General features: G+C 52.2%; 1 protein-coding gene across 3 annotated transcripts in view; it reads left to right on the plus strand.

Annotated features, from left to right (window-relative positions):
* The window catches only part of AKT2 (AKT serine/threonine kinase 2), a 31,782-nt gene extending 8,196 nt beyond the window's left edge, over nt 1–23,586 (plus strand). For 2 of the 3 annotated variants that reach the window (XM_084814491.1, XM_084814490.1), the window contains exons 2-14: nt 11,894–12,007; nt 13,887–14,015; nt 14,612–14,723; nt 15,051–15,204; nt 15,422–15,553; nt 16,319–16,384; nt 17,005–17,073; nt 17,432–17,554; nt 20,633–20,761; nt 21,060–21,274; nt 22,080–22,167; nt 22,332–22,434; nt 22,638–23,586. In XM_084814491.1, coding sequence (XP_084670617.1) covers nt 11,962–12,007; nt 13,887–14,015; nt 14,612–14,723; nt 15,051–15,204; nt 15,422–15,553; nt 16,319–16,384; nt 17,005–17,073; nt 17,432–17,554; nt 20,633–20,761; nt 21,060–21,274; nt 22,080–22,167; nt 22,332–22,434; nt 22,638–22,717 — 1,446 coding nt within the window. In that variant the 5' untranslated portion in view covers nt 11,894–11,961 and the 3' untranslated portion in view covers nt 22,718–23,586. Of the gene's footprint in view, nt 1–1,894; nt 1,961–11,893; nt 12,008–13,886; nt 14,016–14,611; nt 14,724–15,050; nt 15,205–15,421; nt 15,554–16,318; nt 16,385–17,004; nt 17,074–17,431; nt 17,555–20,632; nt 20,762–21,059; nt 21,275–22,079; nt 22,168–22,331; nt 22,435–22,637 lie in introns of those variants that run through there. The other variant, XR_014784953.1, reaches the window with a different exon arrangement.
* The last annotated feature ends 269 nt before the right edge of the window (nt 23,587–23,855 follow it).

Below are 23,855 nucleotides of genomic sequence, written 5' to 3' on the forward strand. Positions count from 1 at the left end.
AGTGGATGGGGCCATGCGTACAGGTGGTGGTGATTCTCCCCAGTACTTCCTTCTGTGCCAACATCACGCGAGGAGCTTTACAGCCGTGTATTCAGCTGGTCCTGCCAGATGCTGTGCTTAGTTGGCCTGGTGGGGGAGCTTTTTCTTAGAGTTGCAATTTAGCACCAAGCTATGATGGGGTGAAGCTTTGCTTTGGAAGTGGCTGGCTTCTGTGAGAGTCTTTCTCCCTATGAGCAAACCTCTGTGGGAGCACGGTGCTGCTGTTGCTGGATGCTGGCTGATGCACTAGGTGTGCCACTCTTCCAAGCATCTTGATTTGATGCCTGCCTTTCTCTCACTTGCATCTCCCCCTTGTGCTTTTTCATTCTTTTCCTTTTGGTTTGTTGGCCTTTGGTTGCTCCTCATGGGCCACAGTGTGCAGTTATGACTCATACTGGTTCCGTTCTGGTGTGTCAGCTGCATTTGAACAGAGGTTGCCCGTTTCCAGTATCTAGGCACTATGTTGGCCTTGCATGCTTGTTTGCAGGACAGTCCTGAGATGCTGCAACCTGTTGCTGCAAGATATGTGGTGGTAACAGGGTAGGAAAACTCAGAAGAGGCTCTGGGCAGCAGAGCTGTACACCAGGAAGATGGCTCATTCTGCCCTTTCCAGTGTATGACTGCCTGCTGGACCAGGCAGGATGAGATGGCTTCCTGGTATGCAGCCCTGTCACTCTATGCCTACTTCCCTAGGAGGGCTCTTGTCCCTCTGACTGAAAGCCTTGTTTGGGGGTTAGCCTTGCTTGTGAAGCTGAGCCAGGTGTGCAAAGTGCCCTCCGCTGTGATTGGCTGGCCCTTTGCCGGCTCTTTTTTTGCCTGGCATGGTGGGAGGGCAGTGGGTGTCTATTTCCCCCATGGGTGATCTCTCCAAGTCACACGATCATCATAGCTCTGGCCTTCAAATGGTTGGGAGCAGATGAGTCACTCTGTGCTGGGTCTCTTGCTCTCTCTCTGCACCACTGTGCTTGAGTGCTGCCACTGCCCTTGCAGCTACAGAGCCGGAGCCGGGCTCCCCAATTCTCTGCCAGTTGAGCCCGTTTCTGTCAACCTGACAAGGGCCCCTGAGCAGCCAGCATTTTGGAGCTGCTGTGTGTGCATTTATCTGTCTGTACTGCTGGGACACGTACAGAAAACCACCTGTCTTCCATTCCTGGGACTTGTATCTCTTCATTTGGATCCTTTGGTTGTGGGGTTTGCGTGAAGGAGTTGGGCATTTTTATAATGGCCCACTCCGAGCACTAAAAATAACTCGGAATTGCTGTTCGACATTTAGGAAATGCGCTGGCTGGCAGGCAGGTTTCTTGCTCCGGGATGGCGTGTGTGCACTTCCTCCTTTACGACTGCCCTTGGAATTTCTATGGGATGTAGCAACAGCTAGACTTGAGATTTCACTCTTGGGAGAGATTTTGAATAGGCGGCCATGGGGAGGGGTGAACCATTGGCTTCCAAAGCCTTTTTGGAAAAATGGGCATGGCTGGGGGGAGGGGGACCCTTTCCTCTCTGTAATGGTCTCTTGGCAATAGCCTGCAGAGGTTTGAAGGGGAGTGAAGAAATTAACTCCTTGGGAGCCCCGGGGTTTAGAAAAGGGTTAATTTCACAAGTGCCTTGGCCATCCCTCCCCTTCCCTTGGCCCGCTGGTGTGTTCCTGCAGGATGTGTGGTTCCAGCCCCTGGTGGTCTTTGGAGCGTGAAGATGGCATGTGTGCGGGTGGGGTGGGGGGAGACATAGCTGCTTCCGTTTGGTGCTGGTGGGATCCCGCGGAAGCTCCTCATCGCTTCTCAAGGCCCCATCCTCTGAGGAAATAGCTTTGCCCACTGTGATGAAGCAGTTTAGGTCACTTGTCTCCTCTTCTCAGCTCTTTTCTCTAGATCTTCTTGGAACCTCTGAGCCTCGAGACTCTTTGAAAACTTGTGTCTTCCAGGTAAAACAGTCCAGAGTTTGGGGAGCTTGGAACTCAATCTGCTTTGTTTAAAGTCTGAGCAGGCCCAAGTGCACCCAAAATACAAAAGCTTAAAAAACAAAACAAAAAGTGTTTCCTTTTTGACAGGTCTAAGCCATAGTGTTGGGTTAATGGGGCAGGCAGTGGGCGGTGGTAACAGCATTTCCTAAGTCCAGTTTGCCGCTTGGGAACAACACTGCCATCCCCCAGCCTCCTTGCCGAGGGCTTTCTCCACCCAGTAGTTGCTAGCCGTTAGTCTTTCTTAATAATGGTTCATGACATTTGTGTTTTTAACAGAACATGACTACTGTGTGTGAAAAGCGCAGCCTGTCTTCCTAAACATCTTCCTGATCCATCAGCAGTTTGAGCAGCACTTAATTTCTAAAGCAAGGGGTGTCCTGGGGGCCTTGGAGGGGGCTGTGCGGTGAAGGAAGGGTGCTCTGTCTGCCCTCAAAAGGGTTAACCTCGGCAGAGAAGAATCATCCTGACATGCATTTTTCTGGGAGAAATAGAGTTGGCTGCCATTAGGATCCCGTGTGTGCTTCCCTCTGAGGCTCTGTGATGGCCTTGGTGAGCATCCTTGTGAAAGGGCCAAATCATTTGTGCAGCAAGGGGCTCCTATTCCAAATAGGGGAAAGGTTCACATGCTTCCTTCCATCATCTCTATGGCTGCAGCTATCCCAGGAGATCCTAAAACACTCTGAATCACTCCATGCTCTTTTGAGAAGCTGTGGCAGTCGCCGTTGCCTCCTTCCTGTCTCCTAGTTTTCACAGGGATTATGGTGCTGTGTTGCTGTTTCCCCACCTCAGGAGTGGTGTGAGACTCCCACCTGTAAGGCAGACCCACTTCACAAAAGGCAGCTAAAATGATCAAGGTGTTGGAGGAACTCCCGTATAATGGAAGGTTAAATCAGCTGGGATTGTTTCATTTTGGAAAAAAGGCAAGGAAGGGGAAACATGGTAGAGGTGTACAAAATTATGCATGGTGTGGAGAACGTGGATAGGGAGACATTTTTCTCCCGCTCTCATAATACGAGAACCCACGGTCATCCAATGAAGCTGATGGATGGGAGATTCAGGACAGATAAAAGGAAGGACTTCTTCACACAGCGCATAATTAAACTATGGAATTCTCTACCACAGGATGTGGTGATGGCCACCAGTTTGGATGGCTTTAAAAGCGGGTTAGACAAATTTCTGGAAGAGAAGGCTACCAATGGCTACTAGTCCTGATGGCTCTATGGTACCTCCAGTATCAGAGGCGGTATGCCTATGTACACCAGATGCTGGGGAACATGGGCAGGATGGTGCTGTTGCAGTCATGTCCTGCTTGTGGGTTTCCTGTCAACAGCTGGTTGGCGGCTGTGTAAATGGAATTCTGGATTAGATGGACCCTTGGTCTGATCCAGCATGACTCTTCTTATGTTCACAAAAGAACAGTGACTGGCAGCATTTCTGGCCCCAGGTTGACAGTTTACACAGCATGAGATGGAGATTTCCAGGGCACTGCGGGAAACGGGAGGTGTGACCTGAGACTGTTCCAGGATCTCATGGCAGCTTCTAAATGGCAGCAACAGGCCCCAGAATGGTGGGCCGTGGCTGAAATTGCGTCTTGCAGTTTGTTCCTTTTTTGTTGCTAGCTGTGAGACCTACGTATTGAAGGACAAGTTCTGTTCTTGATGGTGGGGTGTGTGGGGAGAACAGGTGTTGTATTTCTGTCTCTTTTGCAGCAGTGTTTGGGAAGGGTGCAATTTGCAGCAGATAGTCTAGTGTTCTTTATTAGCAGGAAGTGGGAACATGTTTGGATGCTTTCCAGCCTGCGTTCAGGATAGGTTTGGGGACTGAAACAGCCTGGGTCACCTTGGTGGATGACCTATGCTGGGAACTATACAGAAGGAGTGTATGTATCCCTGTTGGTTCTGCTGGACCTCTCAGCAGCATTTGATATCATTAACCATAGTATCCCATTGGGGCCTTTGCCCAGTATGGAACTTGGGTGGACTGTGTTGTAGCCAGATTGCTGCAATGCAGCAGCCAAAATGCTTCTTGTGTATGCTTTGTTGCCCATATTACACCCGTCAACTTCACTGGCTGCCAAACTGTTTCCGGGCACAATTCAAGGTGCCGGGGCTTGCCTATAAAGCCCTAGATGGCTTGGAGCCAGGAGAAAAGGCCATCTCCTCCATTATGAAAAAGGAAAGGTTCCTCCTGTGCAAGCACCGGGTCATTACTGACCCCTAGAGGGATGCCGCTTGCGCTGGCGTTTTCATGGCAAACTGTAGCGGGGTGGTTTGCCATTGCCTTCCCCAGTCGTGACTACCTTTCCCCCAGCAAGCTGGGTACTCATTTTACCGGCCTCGGAAGGGTGGAAGGCTTCCTCCATTATGAACCTCCCTGTAATTTAGATCATCTTTGCATGCCCTTCTGCATGTCCCACCACCAAGAGAGACTCGGTTGCTGTCAGCACAGGATATGGCCTTCTCTGTGGCAGCACCCCGCCTGTGGAACTCTCTTCCAAAGGACATTAGGCTGGCCCCTCCACTGTTCAGTTTTAGGAGGGTAGCTTTTTAGTATTTTCAGCCTCTTGGCTCCACATTCTGTTTTAAAGATTCTCTCCCACTCTCAGTTTCTACTGTTAGTGCTGTTTTCAAGTTGTTTGTAACATCTTTGTAAAAAGTAAATCATTTTAAGTTTTAACTGTAAGCCATGTTGGGGGGTCCCATTTGGGCTGAAAGGAGACTCATACATATACTGATGATGTTGGTGATGATGCTTGGCCCTCCCCTTTTCTGCTCAAACTAAGCCTCTGGTTCACTTGGCGTGATTTCTGTGCGTCAGGCCCTTCTCGATATATGGATCGTAGCTGTGCTGGGGAAAGCACACAGCCAGATTCAGTTTTGGGTTTGTGTTGCACCTCTGGTTCTGCTAGCTGAAGGGGAAGATTGGCCTGTCTCTAAGGTTGTGTGGGATTGTCTGAGTGGGTTAAAGCCTGAGCCCTGGGGAGAGATGTGGTTCAATCCATTTGGTGCAGAGCGTGATTCCCAGGGCTGGCAGCAAAACCGGGGGGAAATCGCCTCCTGGGTGTTCCCCTGAGGCCCCCCGCCCCCTTGCCTTAACGCCACTCAGGGCAGCCTGCCCCTGTGTTTTCTTCCTCCTGGCAACAAGGCCCCCTCCCCACCCGCTCCATAGGGTCACATCCTACAGTGCATAAACAACTGTGCCGCTGGCAGTATCTGAGTCACACATGCTCCACAAGTCAACAAGCTTCCCCCTCTCCCCCCCGCCTGCCTTCCTCCCCCCACGTGGAATGAACGTGCCACTCTTGTGTGTTCAGCCATGCCTCCAGGAGAGGAGTCAGGATTTAGCTGCCTTCTCTCAAGTTGGCAGCTGTCCCCTCGTGGCTTTTGGGGTGGGGAAGTGGCTCGAACGCCTGTGCAATAGGGACAGGTGTACAAATGAGCGGGGGGGGGATGTTATGTTAGTGCCCTTGTGAGAGGCAGGATCAATGCCCCCTGCAGTCCTGTTCAGAGAGAGAGGAGGGAGAGCATGGGCCTTCCTGGGGGAGTGTCACCCAAGTATGTGTGAAGACCCTCAAGGGACCTGGGGGGTACCTACCACCAGCACCACTGTCACTTTCTCACTACTTTTGCTTGGGCAGGCTTTTCCTTCAACAATCAGGAGGGCTACGAGGATGGAGGGGTTTTTTTTACACTCCTGGGGCTGTGGATACATGCCTTGATCTTGTACCAGAGCCATGGATCCCCCCCTGCCACCCTATTGGAGTGTCAAGCCTTTCCCATGCCACTGTGCCGCCTTTGGCCCCTTCCTTCCAGACTTCCATCTCAATGTCTGCGCCATCTAGACAGCCATATCTGGGGGAATTGCAGCTCCCTGGAATGCCAGGTTCCCTCGCCTAGCCCACTTCTCTGTGGCATCCAGAGCCTTGCTTCAGGAGATCTTCCATGACACAGAGTCCATCCCTCTGCAGTTGGCCACCTAAAGCCATTTGGACATTTCCTGGCTTTTGTGCAGCGTTTCCCCCGTTCTAAAAGGCGGAAATGCCTCTCCTGAGGCTTAGTTACTGGCAGGAAGAGCTTGAAGCTGAAATGTGCTGGGGTGGGTGGGTTGCATTTGGCCCTTTTGCCTTTGGGGCCCCCACCATTGGAGTGTGGCCCCCAAGAGCTTTTGGTTCAACACACCTGACTGAAAGAAACTAGCCTAGAAACAGCAGCAGAAATAGACCTGTGATCATCATCATGGCGATCACTCGTGACCAAGTAAGATTGTCTTCCAAGAGTAGAGTCTTAACAATGGGTCCGCAGGTGGCTGTAAAGGCCAATTCTAGTTCTACACAGGCTCCCACAGTGAGGACATCGGTTTCCAGGTGGAAGGCGATCACGATGAGGGTTTGCTTGATGTGCCTTCCGCTGAGCTCGTTTCTCCCTTTCGCCCCGGACTCGTGCTTCTTCAAAGTCCACAGTGCCTTTAATATAGGCTGACCTCCAATTGGAACGCTCATGGGTTAGAGCTTCCCAGTTCTCAATGCCTGTGTTACATTTTTTTTAGATTAGCTTTGAGAACATCTTTAAATCTCTTTTGCTGTCCACCAATATTCCGTTTTCCATTCATAAGTTGGGAATAAAGTAGCTGCTTTGGGAGACGATGATCAGGCATTCAAACAACATGGCCGGTCCAGCGAAGTTGATGTTGGAGAATCATTGTTTCAACGCTGGTGGTCGTTGCTTCTTCCAGTACACTGACATTAGTCCGTCTGTCTTCCCAAGTAATTTGCAGAATTTTTCGAAGGCAGCATTGATGGAATCTTTCGAGAAGTTGGAAGTGGCGTTTAGAGATGGTCCATGTTTCACAGGCGTACAGCAAGGTCGGTAGTACAATGGCTTTGTAAACAAGCATTTTAGTCTCCCTGCGAATGTCCCAATCCTCAAACACTCTACACTTCATTCAGGAGAATGCTACAGTCGCAGAGCTCAGGCAACGCTGAATTTCAGCTTTTGTGGAGAGATGTCTGCCAAGATAAGAAAAGTGATCAACATTTTCCAGCATCACACCATTAAGCTGGATTGATGGCCCTATAGAGGGATTGGTTTGTGCTTGCTGGCAAAGCACTTTGGTTTTTTTGATGTTAAGCGAGAGGCCGAGCTTTTCATATGCTTCTGCAAAGATGTTTAGGATAGTTTGGAGATCTTCCTCTGAATGTGCACAGATTACGTTATCATCAGCATATTGAAGTTCTATGACAGAGGCTGTAATTACCTTACTTTTTGCTTTCAGCCTACTGAGATTAAAAAGTTTTCCATCTGTTCGATATATGATTTCTACACCAATGGGAAGTTTCCCTTCAACAAGGTGTAGAATCATAGCGATAAAGATAACGAATAAGGTTAGAGCTATGACGCATCCCTGTTTAACGCCTGATCCCACTTTGAATGGATCACTTTGAGAGCCATTGTTATCCAAGATTGTTACCGTCATGGAGGAGCCACAAGATGTTCACAGATTTATTAGGGCATCCGGTTTTCAGAAGGATGGTCCAGAGAGCAGTTCGGTTTACAGTGTGGAAGGCGTTAGTCAGATCAATAAACACCATATACAAAGGTTGGTTTTGCTCCCTGCATTTTTCTTGGAGCTGTCGTGCGGTGAAGATCATATCCACTGTCCCCCTGGAGGGGCAGAAGCCATTTTGGGATTCAGGGAGGATATCTTCTGAGATAGATAGAAGGCGGTCTGTGAGGTTCCTTGCCAGGATTTTGCCTGCTGTAGCTAGAAGGGAGATGCCTCAATAGTTTCCACAATCAGTTCTATCACCCTTTTTGAAGAGAGTGATAATAATGGCATCCCTGAAGTCTTCTGGGATCTCCTCCCTCATCCAGATTTTTTCGATGAGCTTGTGAAGCTGTTGTGTAGCTTCAGGCCCACCTTCTTTAAAGACTTCAACAGGGATCCCATCGGGTCCACTAGCTTTGTAATTTTTCATTTGGTTGCTGCCTTTACTGACTTCCTCCAGACTAGGGGATACTGCAGGCTCATCTCTGGTTTGTTTTTGTGGAATTTGCGAGAAAACCTCATCAGCCACAATAGAGTTACGGTTAAGGAGGTTGTGATAATGCTCTTTCCAACGCAGTGCAATAGACTCTTTGTCCTTCAGAAGTTTGGCACCATCTATTGAGCGTAAGGGGTTTGTACCATGATTTGTTGTTCCGTAGATGGCCTATGTGGCATTAAAAAAGCCCCATGCATCATGGACATCTGCAAGATGCTGGATTTCTTGAGCTTTCTTTATCCACCAGGTGTTCTTAAGTTCTCTAGTTCTTCTTTGGACCTCAGCCTTTGCACTGGCGTGGATTTTTTTCTTAGCTGCACAGTTGATGTCTTTTTGCCATATTTGGAAAGCTTTCCTTTTCTTATCAATAATATGTTCAATCTCCCTATCATTCTCATCAAACCAGTCCTGATGTTTCTTAGTTTGGTATCTGATAGTATGTTCACAGGCTGCGATAATGGAGGTCTTCAGTTTATTCCAGTGTTCCTCGACATTTTCAGGGGTTTCCATAGATTGATGTTCCTTGAGAGTTGTTTGAAAGCAGGCTCGCTTAATAGAATCTTGAGGGACTTGGGTGTTGATTTTACGTCTTAGTTTTCTGCCTTGGAGCCTACGCTGAGGGACAATCTTAATGGCCATCGTAGAACGAATTAATCGGTGGTCTGTCCAGCAGTCATCAGCTCTCGTCATGGCTCTAGTGAGGCATCATCACAACGATCTCTGGCACGGACAATTACATAGTCTAAGAGATGCCTGTGCTTCGACCGAGGATGCTTCCATGATATTTTAAATTTATTTTTCTGGCGAAAGAGTGTGTTGGTAATAACAAGATTATGTTCTGCACATTTAGTCAGAAGTAGAATTCCATTCTGGTTGCTATTGCCAACTCCTTCTTTCCCAGTGGTCCCTGGCCACAAATCAAAATCACGCCCAACTCTTGCATTGAAATCGCCCAGGAGGATAATTTTATCCTCCTTAGGTATCTCTGTAGGCCTCTTCAGTTGAAGGGTCTTGGGCAACCACACTGGGAGAGAGAGACCCTTTCCTGGAGAGCTGGGCCTGGGACCTGCTATACAGGAACTATGCTCCTTTCATCCCTTTCCACCTTGCCAGGGGCAGGGGAGTACGTGAAAACTCAGTACTTGAGCATCAGCTGCTCATAGAAAGAGAAGGGGCCCAGGACCGTTGTAGCTGGTAGCGGTTCTGGTTCCTCCGCATTTTGTTGTGCAGGCTGTGTGTTCTTATTTAAATGACACCAAACTCTGCTTTTTATTGTTTAAAGTTACATCTGATAGCTTCATCTGGCGAGCCTTACATCTAGGGAACAGGGAGACAGCGTGTGGCACTCCAGATGTTTTGGCCTACAACTCCCATCAGCCCTAGCCAGCACAGTCAATGCTGAGGAATGATGGGGGTGTAGACCGAAACGTCTGGAGTGTCACTAGCCCCCCTCCCCCCACTCTTCTATGGGATGGGAAGCATCTGCATCTCTCCTCTGCCCGCTTTATCCAGGTGAGTTGTGAGTTCACAGACCAGTCTCCATATCTCTTTGCCCATGTATCTTCACAAGTAAAGACCCCAATGGCCCAGGCCATTGAGCTTTGACACATCACCTCATTCATTTTAAAAAAAAGGTATTGGGAGAAGCAGGGGAGTGCAAAGAACAAGAAAAAAGCGCAGGTCATTTTAAAGGTTTTTTCTCGCCTCCATCTGCTCTCCTTTTCCCTCCTCCCCAGCAGCTCAGCTCCCTTCCCTCGGTCCCACTGTGAGCTTTGTCAGTGTCAATTTCTGGCTTCTTGTGGCCCTTTGGCTTAGTCGTCCCCCATTTGTCTGGCTTTTTGTCGAGGAGCAAAGCAGGGGCAGGGCGGGTGATACTTTTTGTTCTGCCTTGCAGAACTTTGCCCTTTTGCCCAAATCTCTCTGGGCTACCAGAAGCGAAGAGCATCCTGCTGGTTCGGGCATTCTGCCGGGTTCATTTGCATGCTTGCGTAAATGCCTCCAAAGGCCTGTCACAACACCATCGTCATTGTTGGTCTCAGCCTCTGTGGCAACAACAAATGCCATCGCATCTTTGCGCAAGTGTCTTCCTGGGGTAGGTTTTCGTTTGGAAACCCCCAGGGTCGGTAGCCAGGAGAAAACACAAATGGCTTCTCTCACTCTCACTGTGATTTTTCTCAGGCAGCTGGAGAGGTTGCGGGGGCCCCCTGCTCCCCCTGGCCCTCCGCTTGGTTGCTATGCAGGTACTGGAATGGTGACGAGGCCTCTGACCAGTGCTGCTGCTTCACTGTCGCAGGGAAGCTGTGCCTGTCCCATGCTGCTCGGAGGGTTCTAGGGCTCTCTCCATCCAGGGCTTCCTCCATGTGGTAGCGGTAGTCTCCTCCTGCATATGGGATTGTCCAGGGGCAGAAGAACTTCCTTGTGGGATTGGGCCAAAGCCAAGGTCCGCCTAGGCCAGCCGCCCAGCTGTGGGTGGCCAGCTGCCCACAGGCAGCCTGCAGACAGCAGGCCAGGGCAGAGGTGGCCTTTCTTGGTTTGTTTCCGGCATCTGGCCAGGTCGGGATCTTGCCGCCTCCTAGCACACAAGTTCCATCTTCACACAGGCTTGGAGTGCAGGTGGGGCCAATTGTTTCTGCCACTCCAAAGGTCCAGCCTTGCCTTCCCCAACATGCTAGTTCTCTGTGTACAAAGGTAGGGTGAGCCTTTAAACTTGTGATCACCCCCCTCCCCGCACGCGCACACACTTGCATTCCAAAGTGGCACAGACCCCGGAGGGCTGTGCCATGGGATTGTTCTGCGGGTAGCTCAGCTCTCGCCTGTTGTCTGTGACTCCTTAAGGTGTCACACAAAGGCACTCAGCAGGCAGGATGGGGTGGCTTCCTTGCCTCCTCAAGTCTTCCAGTTCTGGGCCTTTCCTACAGGGCAGTCTGTGGGGTGGTAGATAGGCCTGTGAGGTAGCAGCCAGTTAGCTTTGTTCACTGGAACTCTGAGCTTTGCGTGCTCTGTGGAACGCCTTGTGTGTTGATTGACTTTCCCCCACACCACCGTTAGCAAAAAGCAGGATGCTTGAAGCCCACCATGTTACTTCTGGCATAATTCTGCATTGCACCCCCAACTGGCCAGGGAGGCTTGTGGGCAGCTGCTCCTGCCTCTCTGGCTGGCAGTGTCTTTGGGCTAGTCTTTGACACCCCCCCCCCCAGTTAATCCCATCAGGTGCCTGGGATTAATCTTTCTCTAGCTGTTTGTTTTTGCTGCATTGGGTTCTTTGATTCGAGCCTGTGAAGCTCCTTCGAAGGCCCCTTATCTGCTGCTGCTCTGTATCGCTTCTGATAGCAAGGCAAGGCGCCAGGGCAGATAAGGCCCAAAGGGAAATTGGAAACCTTGGGGGGTGGGGGAGCATCTGCCTGGCCTGCCCTGAGATCCAGAAACCTGGGCAGAAGGGGGTGCTGCCTTCTCCACCCTGGTGGGTTGTACTGACGGCCTCTCCCTTTCGGCCCCGTGTCAGGAGGAGTGGCTCCGTAGACATGCTGGGCCCCAGGCTGTGGACTCTGCAAGAGCACTTGGAAGTGGAGAGGCCTGGGGCTGCCATGGAACCTGCCAGTCACTTATCATGGAGGCGTTTGGCCATGGCACAGTTCTTGGTGCGGTGCTCAGGGTGATGTCTGTCTTGGCTCTATCGCAGGATCGGCCATGGCTGGGCATTGAGTTCACCCTGTAGTGCTGAAAATGCCAAAAGCATAGATGGCAGGAGAGGGGCTCTCTTGGGCAAAGGGGGTCACTTGGGGGTCACGCCCAGCTTCTTGGAGCCTCTGCTCTTCCAGTTCCCTGGACAGCCCGTTTTCTCATCTCTCCTGCAGGTCACCAGTCCAGCCCCAGTTCAGCTGGCAGAATCGAGCCCCTGTCAACACCACACTGCCACGGCAACATGAACGAGGTGTCGGTTGTCAAGGAGGGATGGCTGCACAAGAGAGGTGAGCAGGGGGGCACCCCCTCCCAATGGCAGATGGGCTGAGTGGAACATGACAATGTCCTTGCATCCCTGGGAATGGCGCTCCCTTCCCTGAGGTGTCTGTCATGTGCTCTGTGTGGAGGGGCACAGCCTTGTGATGTCTGGAGGCTTCAGCAGGAGCGGTTTGCATGGCAGGTTCTTGCTCTGTGCCTGAGGCCATCGGGTTCTCTTGGAGGACTTCTTTGGGAGCTGGTGTGGCATCTCTTGCCTTCTAAGCCCATGAGTAGAGAGCTGCTTGGTCCTTTCTAGCTACGCGTCTCTAGCCGTACTGAGGGCAGCAAGGAAGTTGGCAGCATGAGTTGGGCTTGTTTGTGACAGACAAGAAGGAGTCCCATGGAATTAACCAGGAGCACACGTCACAGAAGCAGGATAGATGAGAATTCCTTCTTGGCCTGTGTGGTTTTCTTCGGCAGCTACCATGTGCTGTGCACAGCTGGTGGCCTAAACGTCTTCGCTTCTCCTTGTTAGTGTTAGGAGGATACAGGCAGGTAGCCAGTGGGGCAGCTGCCGAATCTGGATGGTCAGTGGCATCCTCCATGTTAGTAATGGGTCAGTTCATAGCAAGAGCTGTGAGTCTTGGCACAAGCCTGTCAGGTCTGAAATACCGCTTTGTCCCGCTGCAGGTCTTTTCTCCCCCCCCCCCCGCCCTGGCAGTCTCAGCTGTCCCTTGCGCCCCCCTTGGGCCGTGGCTCCAACAAATTCCTCTTCCCTGCAGACAAATATAGATGGCAGTTGGTGGTGGCATCTGGCCTGCCTAGAGGCTATTTTGGTACTTGGGGCTGGGCCTGGCTTGGCCATGCGGAGGGAGGCCCCCTTTGCTCTGTGTGTTCTGTGTTGCTGTGAGAATAATTGGGGCTTTGGTGGAGCAAAGATGCCCTGGGAGTCCTGGCATTTGTATGCGGAAGGAGAGCTTGGCTGCGGGAAATCAGCGACTGCGAGAGATCTAAGTCACCTGTGGAACTGTACTTGCCATAAGTCAAGGAAGGCAACAAATCTGGAGCCTTGTGGGGAGGGGGCAGCAGCCTGGCTGGCCCCATGTCCCTGCAAATCCCACCCAGGCCTCTGTAGTTGCTCTGTTGGGATTGCCCATGTGTTTCCAGGCTTCTCTTTCAGAAGCAGAAGATGCAGCTGGGATTCCCAGGAAGGTCCTGTACTGTACCCTGCCTGGATGCTGTACCCTGCCCTGTGGCACAGTTGTGGGCTTCAGGGCTTCCAGATTCCCCACAGCCTTGTGGGTCCCAAACAGTGTTCTTTTGGGGCCTCCTAAATGACCCCCTTGAGGAAGCAGCAAGGTGCGGTAGCAGATGAGCAGAGACCTTAACGTATCCTGTGGGTTGCCGGGTAAGGCCAAGCAAGCTGTGGAAAAGGCACTGCAGCAGCCAAAGGGCTCCCTCCACGCCCGCAGAAGAATGTGCGATTGGTGAATGGAATGGAAACGTCAGCCAGCTGCTTGAATCCTTGTCAAGTCAGGTCTGGCAATGTGGCCTCAATACAGTTTCACCACAAAGCTCTGCTCCTCCCGCCCTGCTAGTGCTTGCAGAACTGCCCGAGGACATAAGCGGGGGGACTGCTTCCAGGTCACTTGCAGAGACCATTATGGTGGGATGCGGATGTCTCAGCCTGTGTTGAACAGTCGCTGAGAGCAGAGCAAGCGACGCTTGCCAGCTGCTGAAGGGTAGTGGTGCAGGGTTGCTCCTGGGGGGTGTTGTGGTTGTGCCAGGGGGCACCAGAGGCAAATTCCAAGCAGAAACCTGGCTTGGTCAGTGGCTGTGCCAAGGGCCATTACAAAGGCAGCCTGTGTGTTGCTCTGGACCCTCTAACTTGACCCTTCTGCTTTCCAGGTGAATACATCAAGACCTGGCGGCCCAGATACTTCCTCCTGAAAAGCGACGGGTCTTTCATTGGGTACAAAGAGAAGCCTGAAATGTCAGACCACAGCCTGCCCCCTTTGAATGACTTCTCTGTGGCAGGTATGTTACATCAGCCTTGAGGCTGTCAGGTGAGGGTCAACAGGTGGTAGGTTGCTTTCCTGGAACTCCAAGCAGCCTGGAATAAGAGCTCCAAGAGATGGGAATTACCCCCTTTCTCTGTCTTCCCATCATGTTGTGCCCAGGGGTGTACCATCTCCACTTTCCTGGGTAGAGGTTGTGTGGTGCTAGAGTGTGGGAAGGGCGAGGAAGGGGCCCCCAGGTGACCATGTGAGTAAGACAGGGAACGTGGGTTTTCAGCCCCGCCCACCCACCTTGGATGCAGAGTTGGATTGCCCCATTGGTTGACATAGCCAGTCCCTCCTGTTTTGCTGGTGCATCTTGGATCTCTCCCTATAAGGGCAATTCAGGGGAGTTGTTACCCATCCAGACTGAATGATGACCTGCCACAGCAAAGGAAGGGCTCTTCTCACCCCTGTGTGCAGCAAGCTAGCTGTGCCTGGTAGGAGTGGGCAGCTGGGAGAGTCGCAAGATCTGCTCTGAGTGTAGCTCCTGAGACGGGATCCTGGGCCAGGCAAGAAGCGTTCTCTTAGAGGAGCCCCAATGCAGATAACCTCTCCTCCTCCCCCGCCTCCCAGAATGCCAGCTGATGAAAGTCGAGCGTCCCCGACCCAACACCTTCATCATCCGCTGTTTGCAATGGACAACAGTCATTGAAAGGACGTTCCATGTGGACTCTCCAGATGAGAGGTGAGTGCACCGAGCGTGGCTTCCAGGTGGCCACTCTCCGGACTCCACTGGCATCTGGTATTTTCCCATTTTGCAACTTGTTTCCACACAAAGATAGCTGGCGTTGTTGGTCTCCAGTATCTGGGAAGCAAAAGGATTTTGTCCCTGAAGTGGAAGCACTCTTGCTTTGCTGATGGGCTACCAGCCATTGACCAACCTGTGGCATTGTCTCAGCTGACTTCTGACAGCCTCTAGGCTAGTGGTGCTGTGAACCCCAGCTGTCATCCACGCTTTGCTTGAATCCTTGTTCTTTGGCTTTTGCCCATAACTGGCCTATGTTGTCCCCAGGGAGGAGTGGATACGAGCCATCCAGATGGTTGCCAACAGCTTAAAGAACCAGGAGCCAGAAGAGGACAGGATGGACTACAAATGTGGCTCCCCCAGTGACAGCATGGGGGCTGAGGAGATGGAGGTGGCAGTGTCTAAGACCCGGGCCAAGGCGGTGAGAACAGGGGATTCTCTTCCAGGAACGGGAGTGGCGGGAGGGAAATTTACAGCTCGTGTCAAGTGGTAACCGGTCTCCTGGTAATGCTGTAAACCCTGGAGGTGGACTCATAATGTTACGTCCTTTTTCATTTTGACTTTGAAGGCTCTGTGTCAACCCCGTCAGCTGACATGAACAAATTTGATCAGTGAACTCTTGTTGTTTTTATTCAAAGACCATGAATGACTTTGACTACTTGAAGCTTCTTGGTAAGGGCACTTTTGGGAAAGTCATCCTTGTGCGGGAGAAGGCCACGGGGCGCTACTATGCTATGAAGATCTTGCGTAAAGAAGTAATTATTGCCAAGGTACGGGGCTGTGCAGTGGCTTCTGGGACCGGGGAGAGGCACATCCTGAGTTGGGTGGGTGTGAATGTAGGATTTATGTTCTCCAAACTAAGAGCAGGTAATCAAAAAGACTCCTCAAAAGATTCCTTTGTGTGAAATGCTGTTGGGATTTCTCCCCACAACTGCAAATACAATGGTGATGGCCTGTAGAGCCAGGACATTCTGAGATTGAACAGGAAATAGCTGCCCGTGTTTAAATGAGTGGTTCTCAAAAGTTTTAAATCAGGGATTGGAGGCTCCCAAATTGAGTGTAGTTCCTGTGTCCTGTAGAGAGAGCAGCACATGCATGCTGAGGCTTCCAAGAACCTCCTTCCCTCTTGCAGCCTCCCCCGTGCCCCAGATTGCCTCTGAATGGTCCTCACTTCCCCAGCTGCCAGTATTTGCTGTGCTGCACACACACACACACACACACACACACACACACACACCCCGCTAGCCACTTAACTAAGACGAATTGTAATTTTTGTACCACTGATGGGCAAGCTGACCGCCCTTTGTGCTTCTCCCGTCTTCTCTCTGTGCTGCCCTACAATTTCAGGTATGCTGATTTAAAGACGGGCCGTTTGCGGGGGATGTGTGCATTGCATAGCTTTCACCTGGAAAGCAGCAGCTTATTGAAAGGTTGATGATCGGGCATCTAGCCTTGGGGGTGGGGGGAGTCTGCATTATATAGCTGGTGACATTTTCATAGTGCAGTTCGGGTGACAGTGCTTCTCTCTTTTGAAGGACGAAGTGGCCCACACGGTCACGGAGAGCCGAGTCCTGCAGAACACGAGGCATCCCTTCCTCACGGTACATACGTTGGGAAGTAGGGGGCTCTTGTCTTGCAAGGAGAAAATGCCTGCCGCTGGCCTTGATCTAGCAGGGGGCAACTCTCAGGCTAGCAGTGTTGCCAGTGAAGGTGGTTTGCTGGGTTCCTCTGAGCACTGAAATCATAGCTGCGGCCAATCCAGTGTTTGTGCCATCTGCATCACGGTTGGCAAAACGGCCCAAAAGGTGTAGAGGTGTTCCTTTCTTTGTCCTGTGCCTCTGCCTCCTGTAAGGCCAGGCAGCCGGAATGGAGCCAAGCATGCCCTCCCTCCTTCTTTTCCACTATGGGTGGGCTACAAAGCACAAGGGGCCGTGAAGCCTGGCTGGTTGGCTGGTGTAGGTCTGTCTGCTAGAATACCTTGATTCCCTTCCTTTGTCTGAGAATAGCTGGCCCGCAGTTCATCTGCATGGGAGCTGCATAGAGTGTGGGGGCTGGTGGGATACCTGCGTGGCTTGCCTGCACTGAGCAGGGGGTTGGACTCGATGGTCGTATAGGCCCCTTCCAACCCTACTATTCTAAGATTCTGTGATGCTCCCTCTTGCCTCTCCTGCTCTTGACAGGGGAGAATCCAGCTGCTGCTTCTCTTAACTTGCATTTCCAGGCACTGAAGTACGCATTCCAGACCAACGACCGTCTCTGCTTTGTCATGGAATATGCCAATGGAGGGGAGGTGAGTGTCGGCTCCAGGGAGGTACCCAGTCCAGCAGTGATCTGGGCAGGTGGATTGCTCTGAATTCCCACAGCATCTTCCCTAACCAAGATCTCCACGGGGAAGAAGGGCTTTTCCCCAAACCATTTGCCTGTAGCGTTGCTCCTTCCTAGCCAAGAATGATAACTTGCCAGAGGGAAGTGGGGGTGAGTTCTGTGTCTTCTGATAGATCACTTGACCACCCTCAGCTGGCAGGAGCCACATGGGCTGAACACAGGTGTGTCGGTAGGCTTGCGGGGCAGGGGGTGAGCACACAGTTGAGCCACGTGGCCACAGCTGCACATTGTTGCTGCCGCTCATGCCTTCCCTCCCTCTCCAGCTGTTTTTCCACCTTTCAAGAGACCGTGTCTTCACTGAGGACCGTGCCCGTTTCTATGGGGCTGAGATTGTTTCTGCCCTGGAGTATCTCCACTCCCGGGATGTCGTTTACCGTGACATCAAGGTAATGCTGCACTGAGCAACCTTTGCCACTTTGCTCATTGACCGATTGTCTGCCTATCTATCTTGAAGCAGTGTGAAGCTGCCATTGCTTCTCAGGTGTTAATGTTCATGTCTCCAGTGTGTCATTCTTAGGCAAGGTGCTGAAGCATGTGATGGTGTCTTAGCTCCAGGTGTTGGCGGTTGAGTGGGTTTTCTAGACTCATTTCAATCCAGCTTCAGGCCTGGTTATGGGATAGAGACTGCTTTGGTTACTTTCACGTATGATCTACACTGGGCACTGGACAGGGGGAGTACATCCCTGTTGATTCTGTTGGACTGCTCTGTGGCTTTCTCTACCAATGACCATGGTATCCTTCTGGACTGCTTTGCTGGGATGGGATTTGGAGCCACCATTTTATGGTCCTTTTTGGAGGGGCAGTTTCAGAAAGGGGTGTTAAATAGTGTGGGAGGAGCCCAAAGCATGGCTGCCAAGTGGTTGAGAACTGATCTCCCAGAACCACCTTCTAGAAAGGGTCCTCCAAGTAGGAATGGAACCCGTGCCGAGGGGTGCCTCCCACACCCAACCTGGACAGCCTATCCAGAAGGATACTGTGGCAATAGTATCAAAGTGCTAAGCGATCAAGGGGGCTGCACTTCCCCTCTCTTGTCTCAACGGCGGTCATCCCATGGGGCTACCAACACAGTTTCCATACCAAGCCAGGCCTGAAACCCGATTGAAATGTGGGTGGATTTGACTGGCCACTGCTCTTGATTCCCTTTGCCCACGAGGGGAATATGAGCACCTGGCCTATAGTTCTTAACATCATCCAGGTTCAGGCTAGGTTTCTTCAAGAGTGGTTGAATGATGGCTTCTTTTAAAGAAGCTGGAACCACTTCCTCAGTGAGGCATTTGCAATCTCCTCCACCCAGAACGGACATCCTCTCCCAGCTAGGTTTAATAAACCGCCAAGGGCAAGGGTCGAGCCAAACAATTGGCCCACATCCTCCGACTCCAATAGCTGAAAGCTGTCCAATGAAACTGGACCAGATGGCAGTCTGGACACCTCCACTAATGACACTACATGGATTGTAGAGGCCCAGTCATGATGGATACAAGTGGCTTTTCCCTCAAAATGTCTTACAAATGCATCACAGCGCTCTACTGATGGTTCTACTACATGACCCCATGCTCCAGCTGGAAAAGCTCTGCTAGATGATACTGAGCGGATGCCATGATGAAGGAAAAGAACCCTTTCTCCACCTCCATCACCACCACAGAGTAGTACCAGTATTGGGCTTCTACTCACATTCAGTCAGACTTGTCATGAGTTTTTATCCACCCAAGTTCCAGCTGTCTTCCCACTTCCTTCATTGGTCTCAGCTCAGGTGTCTACCAGGGAACCACACAGGCTCTCCTCCACAGAAGGGGGTGCTTGGGAGTGCTCATGTCAGGTGCCGAGTGCTCTCTCCATTCCAGAGGGCAGCCAGAGCTTAAACAGAGCACCAACCATACCAGCCGGAAAATCCCTCCAGAGTCCTCAGGAGTACATCAGAATCCAATTGCAGGACCATTTCAATTGGTGCCCCCCCCCCCCCCCAGCCCGCACAGCGGGGTAAAGCCACCAACAGTTCAGTCCTCAAAAGGAAGTGATCCGACCATGGCAAGAGCTGTACTAGATCAGACCAAGAGTCTATCTAGCCCAGCATTCTGTTTGCATAGCGGCTACCCAGATGCCCATAGGAAGCCAGCATCCAGGAGATGGGCACTATTTTAGAACCCTCCTGCTTATGTCCCCCAGAAAGGGTTTAGAGGGGGGCAACAAAGATGATCAGAGGACTGGAAACAAAGCCCTTTGAGGAGAGACTGAAAGAACTGGGCATGTTTAGCCTTGAGAAGAGAAGACTGAGGGGAGACAGGGTAGCGCTCTTCAAGTACTTGACAGGCTGTCACAGAGAGGAAGGCCAGGATCTCTTCTCGATCATCCCAGAGTGCAGGACACGGAATCATGGGCTCAAGTGACAGGAAGCCAGATTCCGGCTGAACATCAGGAAAAACTTCCTAACTGTTACAGCAATTTGACAATGGAACCAGTGACCTAGGGAGGCGGTGGGCTCTCCCATACCGGAGGCATTCAAGACGAGGCTGGACAGCCATCTGTCAGGGATGCTCTGACCTGGATTCCTGCATTGAGCAAGGGTTTGGACTCAATGGCCTTGTAGGCCCCTTCCAACCCTACTATTCTATGATTCTATGATAAGGGGCAGCCAAAATGATCAGGGGGCTGGAGCAGCTCCTTCATGAGGAGAGCTTATGTTTGGAGATGGTTAGCTCAGGAAAAGGTTGAGTAATAGGAGACGTGATAGAGGCTTATAAAATTATGCGTGGTGTGGAGAAAGTGGATAGGGAGACATTTTTCTCCCTCATAATGCTAGAACCCAGTGGAGTCATCCCATGGAGCTGAATAGTGGGAGATTCAGGACAGGCAAAAGGAAGTCCTTCACCCAGTGCATAGTTCAGCTGTGGAGTGTCGTGATGGCCACCAACATGGACGGCTTTAAAAGGGGGTAATACAAGTGCATGGAGGAAGATAAGGCTAGCAATGGCTACTAGTCAGGATGCCTCCCAGTATCAGTTGCTACTCTGATCTAGCTTCAGGGCTCTTCTTGGGTTCTTAATAATAAACATGTTTGGTGGAATAGGCCCATCAGCTACATTCTGCACCCACTGCAGAGTCCAAACTCTTCTTGAAGACAGGCCCTCATAAAGGGTATGGCCATGGTCTAGAGGGGTGTGGTCAAGCAGGGGATGTGTCGCCGCAGCCAGTTCTGCCTTCTGATGCCTGATTGGAGCGTCTTAGATTAGATGAGTGCCAATGTGTTGCTTGCTTACTCATGGGTCGCCTGGAAAGCTGCCCCAGGGACATACAGCCTGCTTGGTCTCTTCAGCCCTTTGGGGCTGGCCAGCCTGCTGCTCCCAGCTGTTTGGAGCGGGTCAGCGTTTCACCTTGGCCCTACAGTGGCCCTGATGGCGGAGGGAGCAGGATGTTATTCTCCCTTCTGTGTCCTTGACGGGCACCTGGCCCACCTTTGTGCCTTCCAGCTGGAGAATCTTATGCTGGATAAAGATGGACACATAAAAATCACGGATTTTGGGTTGTGTAAGGAAGGCATCACTGATGGCGCCACGATGAAGACCTTCTGTGGGACGCCCGAGTACCTGGCCCCTGAGGTATTGCAAACTGCCTACTTCATACGGACTACTTGCTGAAAAGCTTTCATGCCCAAACCGGAAGGGAGGGAAAATGGAGGGCCAGCTCTCCTGGGAAGAGTGAATGCCAAGAGGATGGGACAGGATGGGGCAGGCCAGCCTCTAATCTGCTTCCTTTGGATCAACTACTCACGATAGCTGTCGAGATTCCCATGGGCTACTGGGAAGAAAGGGGAAGACATTGAACATGCCCCAGAAACGAGGCTTCCCTCCTTCCCAAAATGCTGGTCACTCACCTCTTCTTCCTCCCCCCTGGCAGGTGCTGGAGGACAATGACTACGGGCGGGCTGTGGACTGGTGGGGCCTGGGCGTGGTCATGTATGAGATGATGTGCGGCCGCCTCCCCTTCTACAATCAGGACCACGAACGCCTCTTTGAGCTCATTCTCATGGAAGAGATCCGCTTCCCGCGCACTCTCAGCCCTGAAGCCAAGGCCCTGCTGGCTGGCTTGCTCAAGAAGGACCCCAAGCAGAGGTGAGCAGTGCTGGGAGACCCGTGGCTCAATAAGGCAGCTTCAGAGCAAGACATGTCAGCAGTGCTCATGCCTGACAGCTGCCTGCATTCTGCAGTTCAGCAGACTGTCACATCTAGTCAAGTACTGGTTTGGGCTGTAAAGTTTGTTGTGTTGGTTGGAATTTGGAGTGCCTGGCTGGGACTGGGATTCCTTTAGTGGTGGGCATATTCTAAGCAGAGAAGTTGATAGTGCTCTTCAAGTACTTGAAAAGCTGTCACAAAGGGGAAGGCCAAGGATCTCTTCTCGATCATGCCAGAGTGCAGGACACGGAATCATGGGTTCAAGTGGCAGGAAGCCAGATTCCGGCTGAACATCAGGAAAAACTTCCCGACTGATATAGCAGTACGACAATGGAACCAATTCCCTAGGGAGGCAGTGGGCTCTCCCATGCTGGAGGCATTCAGGATGAGGCTGGACAGCCATCTGTCGGGGATGCTCTGACTTGGATTCCTGCGCTGAGCAGGGGGTTGGACTCGACGGTCTTGTAGTTCCCTTCCAGCCCTACTATTCTATGATCTACGTTTGGGAAGGGTATGGACATTGCAGTATAGGTGTGCAAAGGAAGAGGGACAGCAGCTGAATGGAATCCTCACTCCCTTTCTTCTGTTTCAAGTCCTGGCTATTCCTGCATTGGAGTGCTGGAGCTTTCAGCAAGTTGGGCAGAGGCACTCCCTCTTGAATCTTTGGCCCCATAGCGTTCTCTCCCCCATGGCCACTTCACTCAGATTTTCAGGACAGTGGTAACTGAACCCTTTGTGCCCACAGGCTAGGGGGTGGCCCCAACGATGCCAAGGAAGTGATGGAGCACCGTTTCTTTGTTGCCATTAACTGGCAGGATGTGGTTCAAAAAAAGGTAATGTGCAGATGGTTGCATGGTCCTGTGCTGTTCCAGATGTTGCCATTTTGTGGAGCCTCTGCAACTGTCATTTTATCCTTAAGGGTAGGGCAGTGACACTGGGGGGGTGGGGATATGAGTCGTGGGGCTGTTTGTGACCAAGCTGGCCTCTTCCCTCCCAGCTCATCCCACCCTTCAAGCCCCAAGTGACGTCTGAAATTGACACTCGGTACTTCGATGATGAGTTCACGGCACAGTCAATAACCATCACACCGCCTGACCGATGTGAGTAGGATGCCACATGTCCCCCTCCTCCCACCTCCCCCTCTTAAATATGCTGACCTCTGGCACTTAGGGGGGGCGAGGGGTTAATTTTAAAACCGTTCCTCCTTGTCTGGCCCTCAGTGGGGAGTGGGGGAGTGGTCTTGCTCCCCTTTCCTTGCTTTGAAGAATGGAGGCTGACCCACCTCTGCTCCTCTTGCCCACAGATGACAGCATGGACTGCCTCGAGGCTGACCAGAGGACTCACTTCCCCCAGTTCTCCTACTCAGCAAGCATACGGGAATAGGGCAGCAGCCATCCCATGGTGCACCCACAGAAGGAGAGACAGTGGGGTTGCCAGATAGCAGAACTGTATGTCGGGGGGTGGGCCTGGCTGCCCCCCATGCAGCTGCTCCTTCAGCACTCACTGTCCCTGGCCTGCGTCACTCGGCCTCCCACAGCTGGGCAGTGAAGTGGGGCGGGGAGCAGGTGGTCTTGCATTCCCCACCATCTGGAGGCTGCTTTGACCAGTGGAGTCGCTCTTCAGCCCCCAGCAGCCCCCGCCCCGTCCCGCATCCTGGCTCCAAGCCACACAGCGTCTAAATGCAAATGGACGTAGGCACGTCAGAATAGCTCACAACAGATCGGCGCTCCACCATGGGGCTGTTTGGGGATGTTTGCTTGAAAAGCCCGTGGGCAGGAGGGATCGTGCCAGTGCCAGGACATTTGTGGAGCATTGTGAGGGAGAGCACAAACGTGGGACTGAACAAGCTCTTTACAGCAGCAAACTGACAGCGCAGCATCGCAAGGCCCGCTCTGTCTACAGCTTAGTCATGCTACACACACCCTGCGCCTGCTGAGCATGGAGCAGCCGCCTCTCCTCTGCCGGCCTCGTGCAACGCTCAAGAGGGCAAGCCCTGGATCACAGCGTCCTGAGCCTTCTTCGCCTGGCCTTGCGCAGCGGAGACGGGCCAGCTCAGCAGAGCTTCCATGTTTGCCGTGGGGTCGGGGGGCCTCTTCCTTTCTCCTGTTCCCCCCTCGCGTGCAGAGGCTGCCAGGTGGGGAGGATGCCTGCTGCTGCTGCATCTGGCCACCAGAGCAATAATGGCTTCCTTCCTGACTGCCTTAATGCAAGGGCAGCACACCCTCAGGGCCGTGCCCTTTCCTTGGGCCCAAGTCACCACTGGCATCCGTGTTCTGCGGGGCAGTTGGCCAGCAGGCCTGGGCCTCCAATGCCTCGTGGTGGCCAGGGCCACACAACAGGTGCTTTGTGGCAGTGGTGGCTGCAGGGAGCTGCCACGTGCCTGCTGTCCTCCACCACCTCCTCTGCCACTCGTGGCATGACGTGGCTGCCTGTCTCATGTGAGTGGTGATGTAGCTGCCATCGGCAGGGAGAGGCTCCTGGTGTCCTGGGAACAGCCCATGGTGGGGCGGGAGACTGGAAC

The sequence above is a fragment of the Heloderma suspectum genome, chromosome 10 (assembly GCF_057233095.1).
Source record: "Heloderma suspectum isolate Gila_16-S chromosome 10, 16-S_ref, whole genome shotgun sequence".
NCBI lineage: Eukaryota > Metazoa > Chordata > Lepidosauria > Squamata > Helodermatidae > Heloderma > Heloderma suspectum.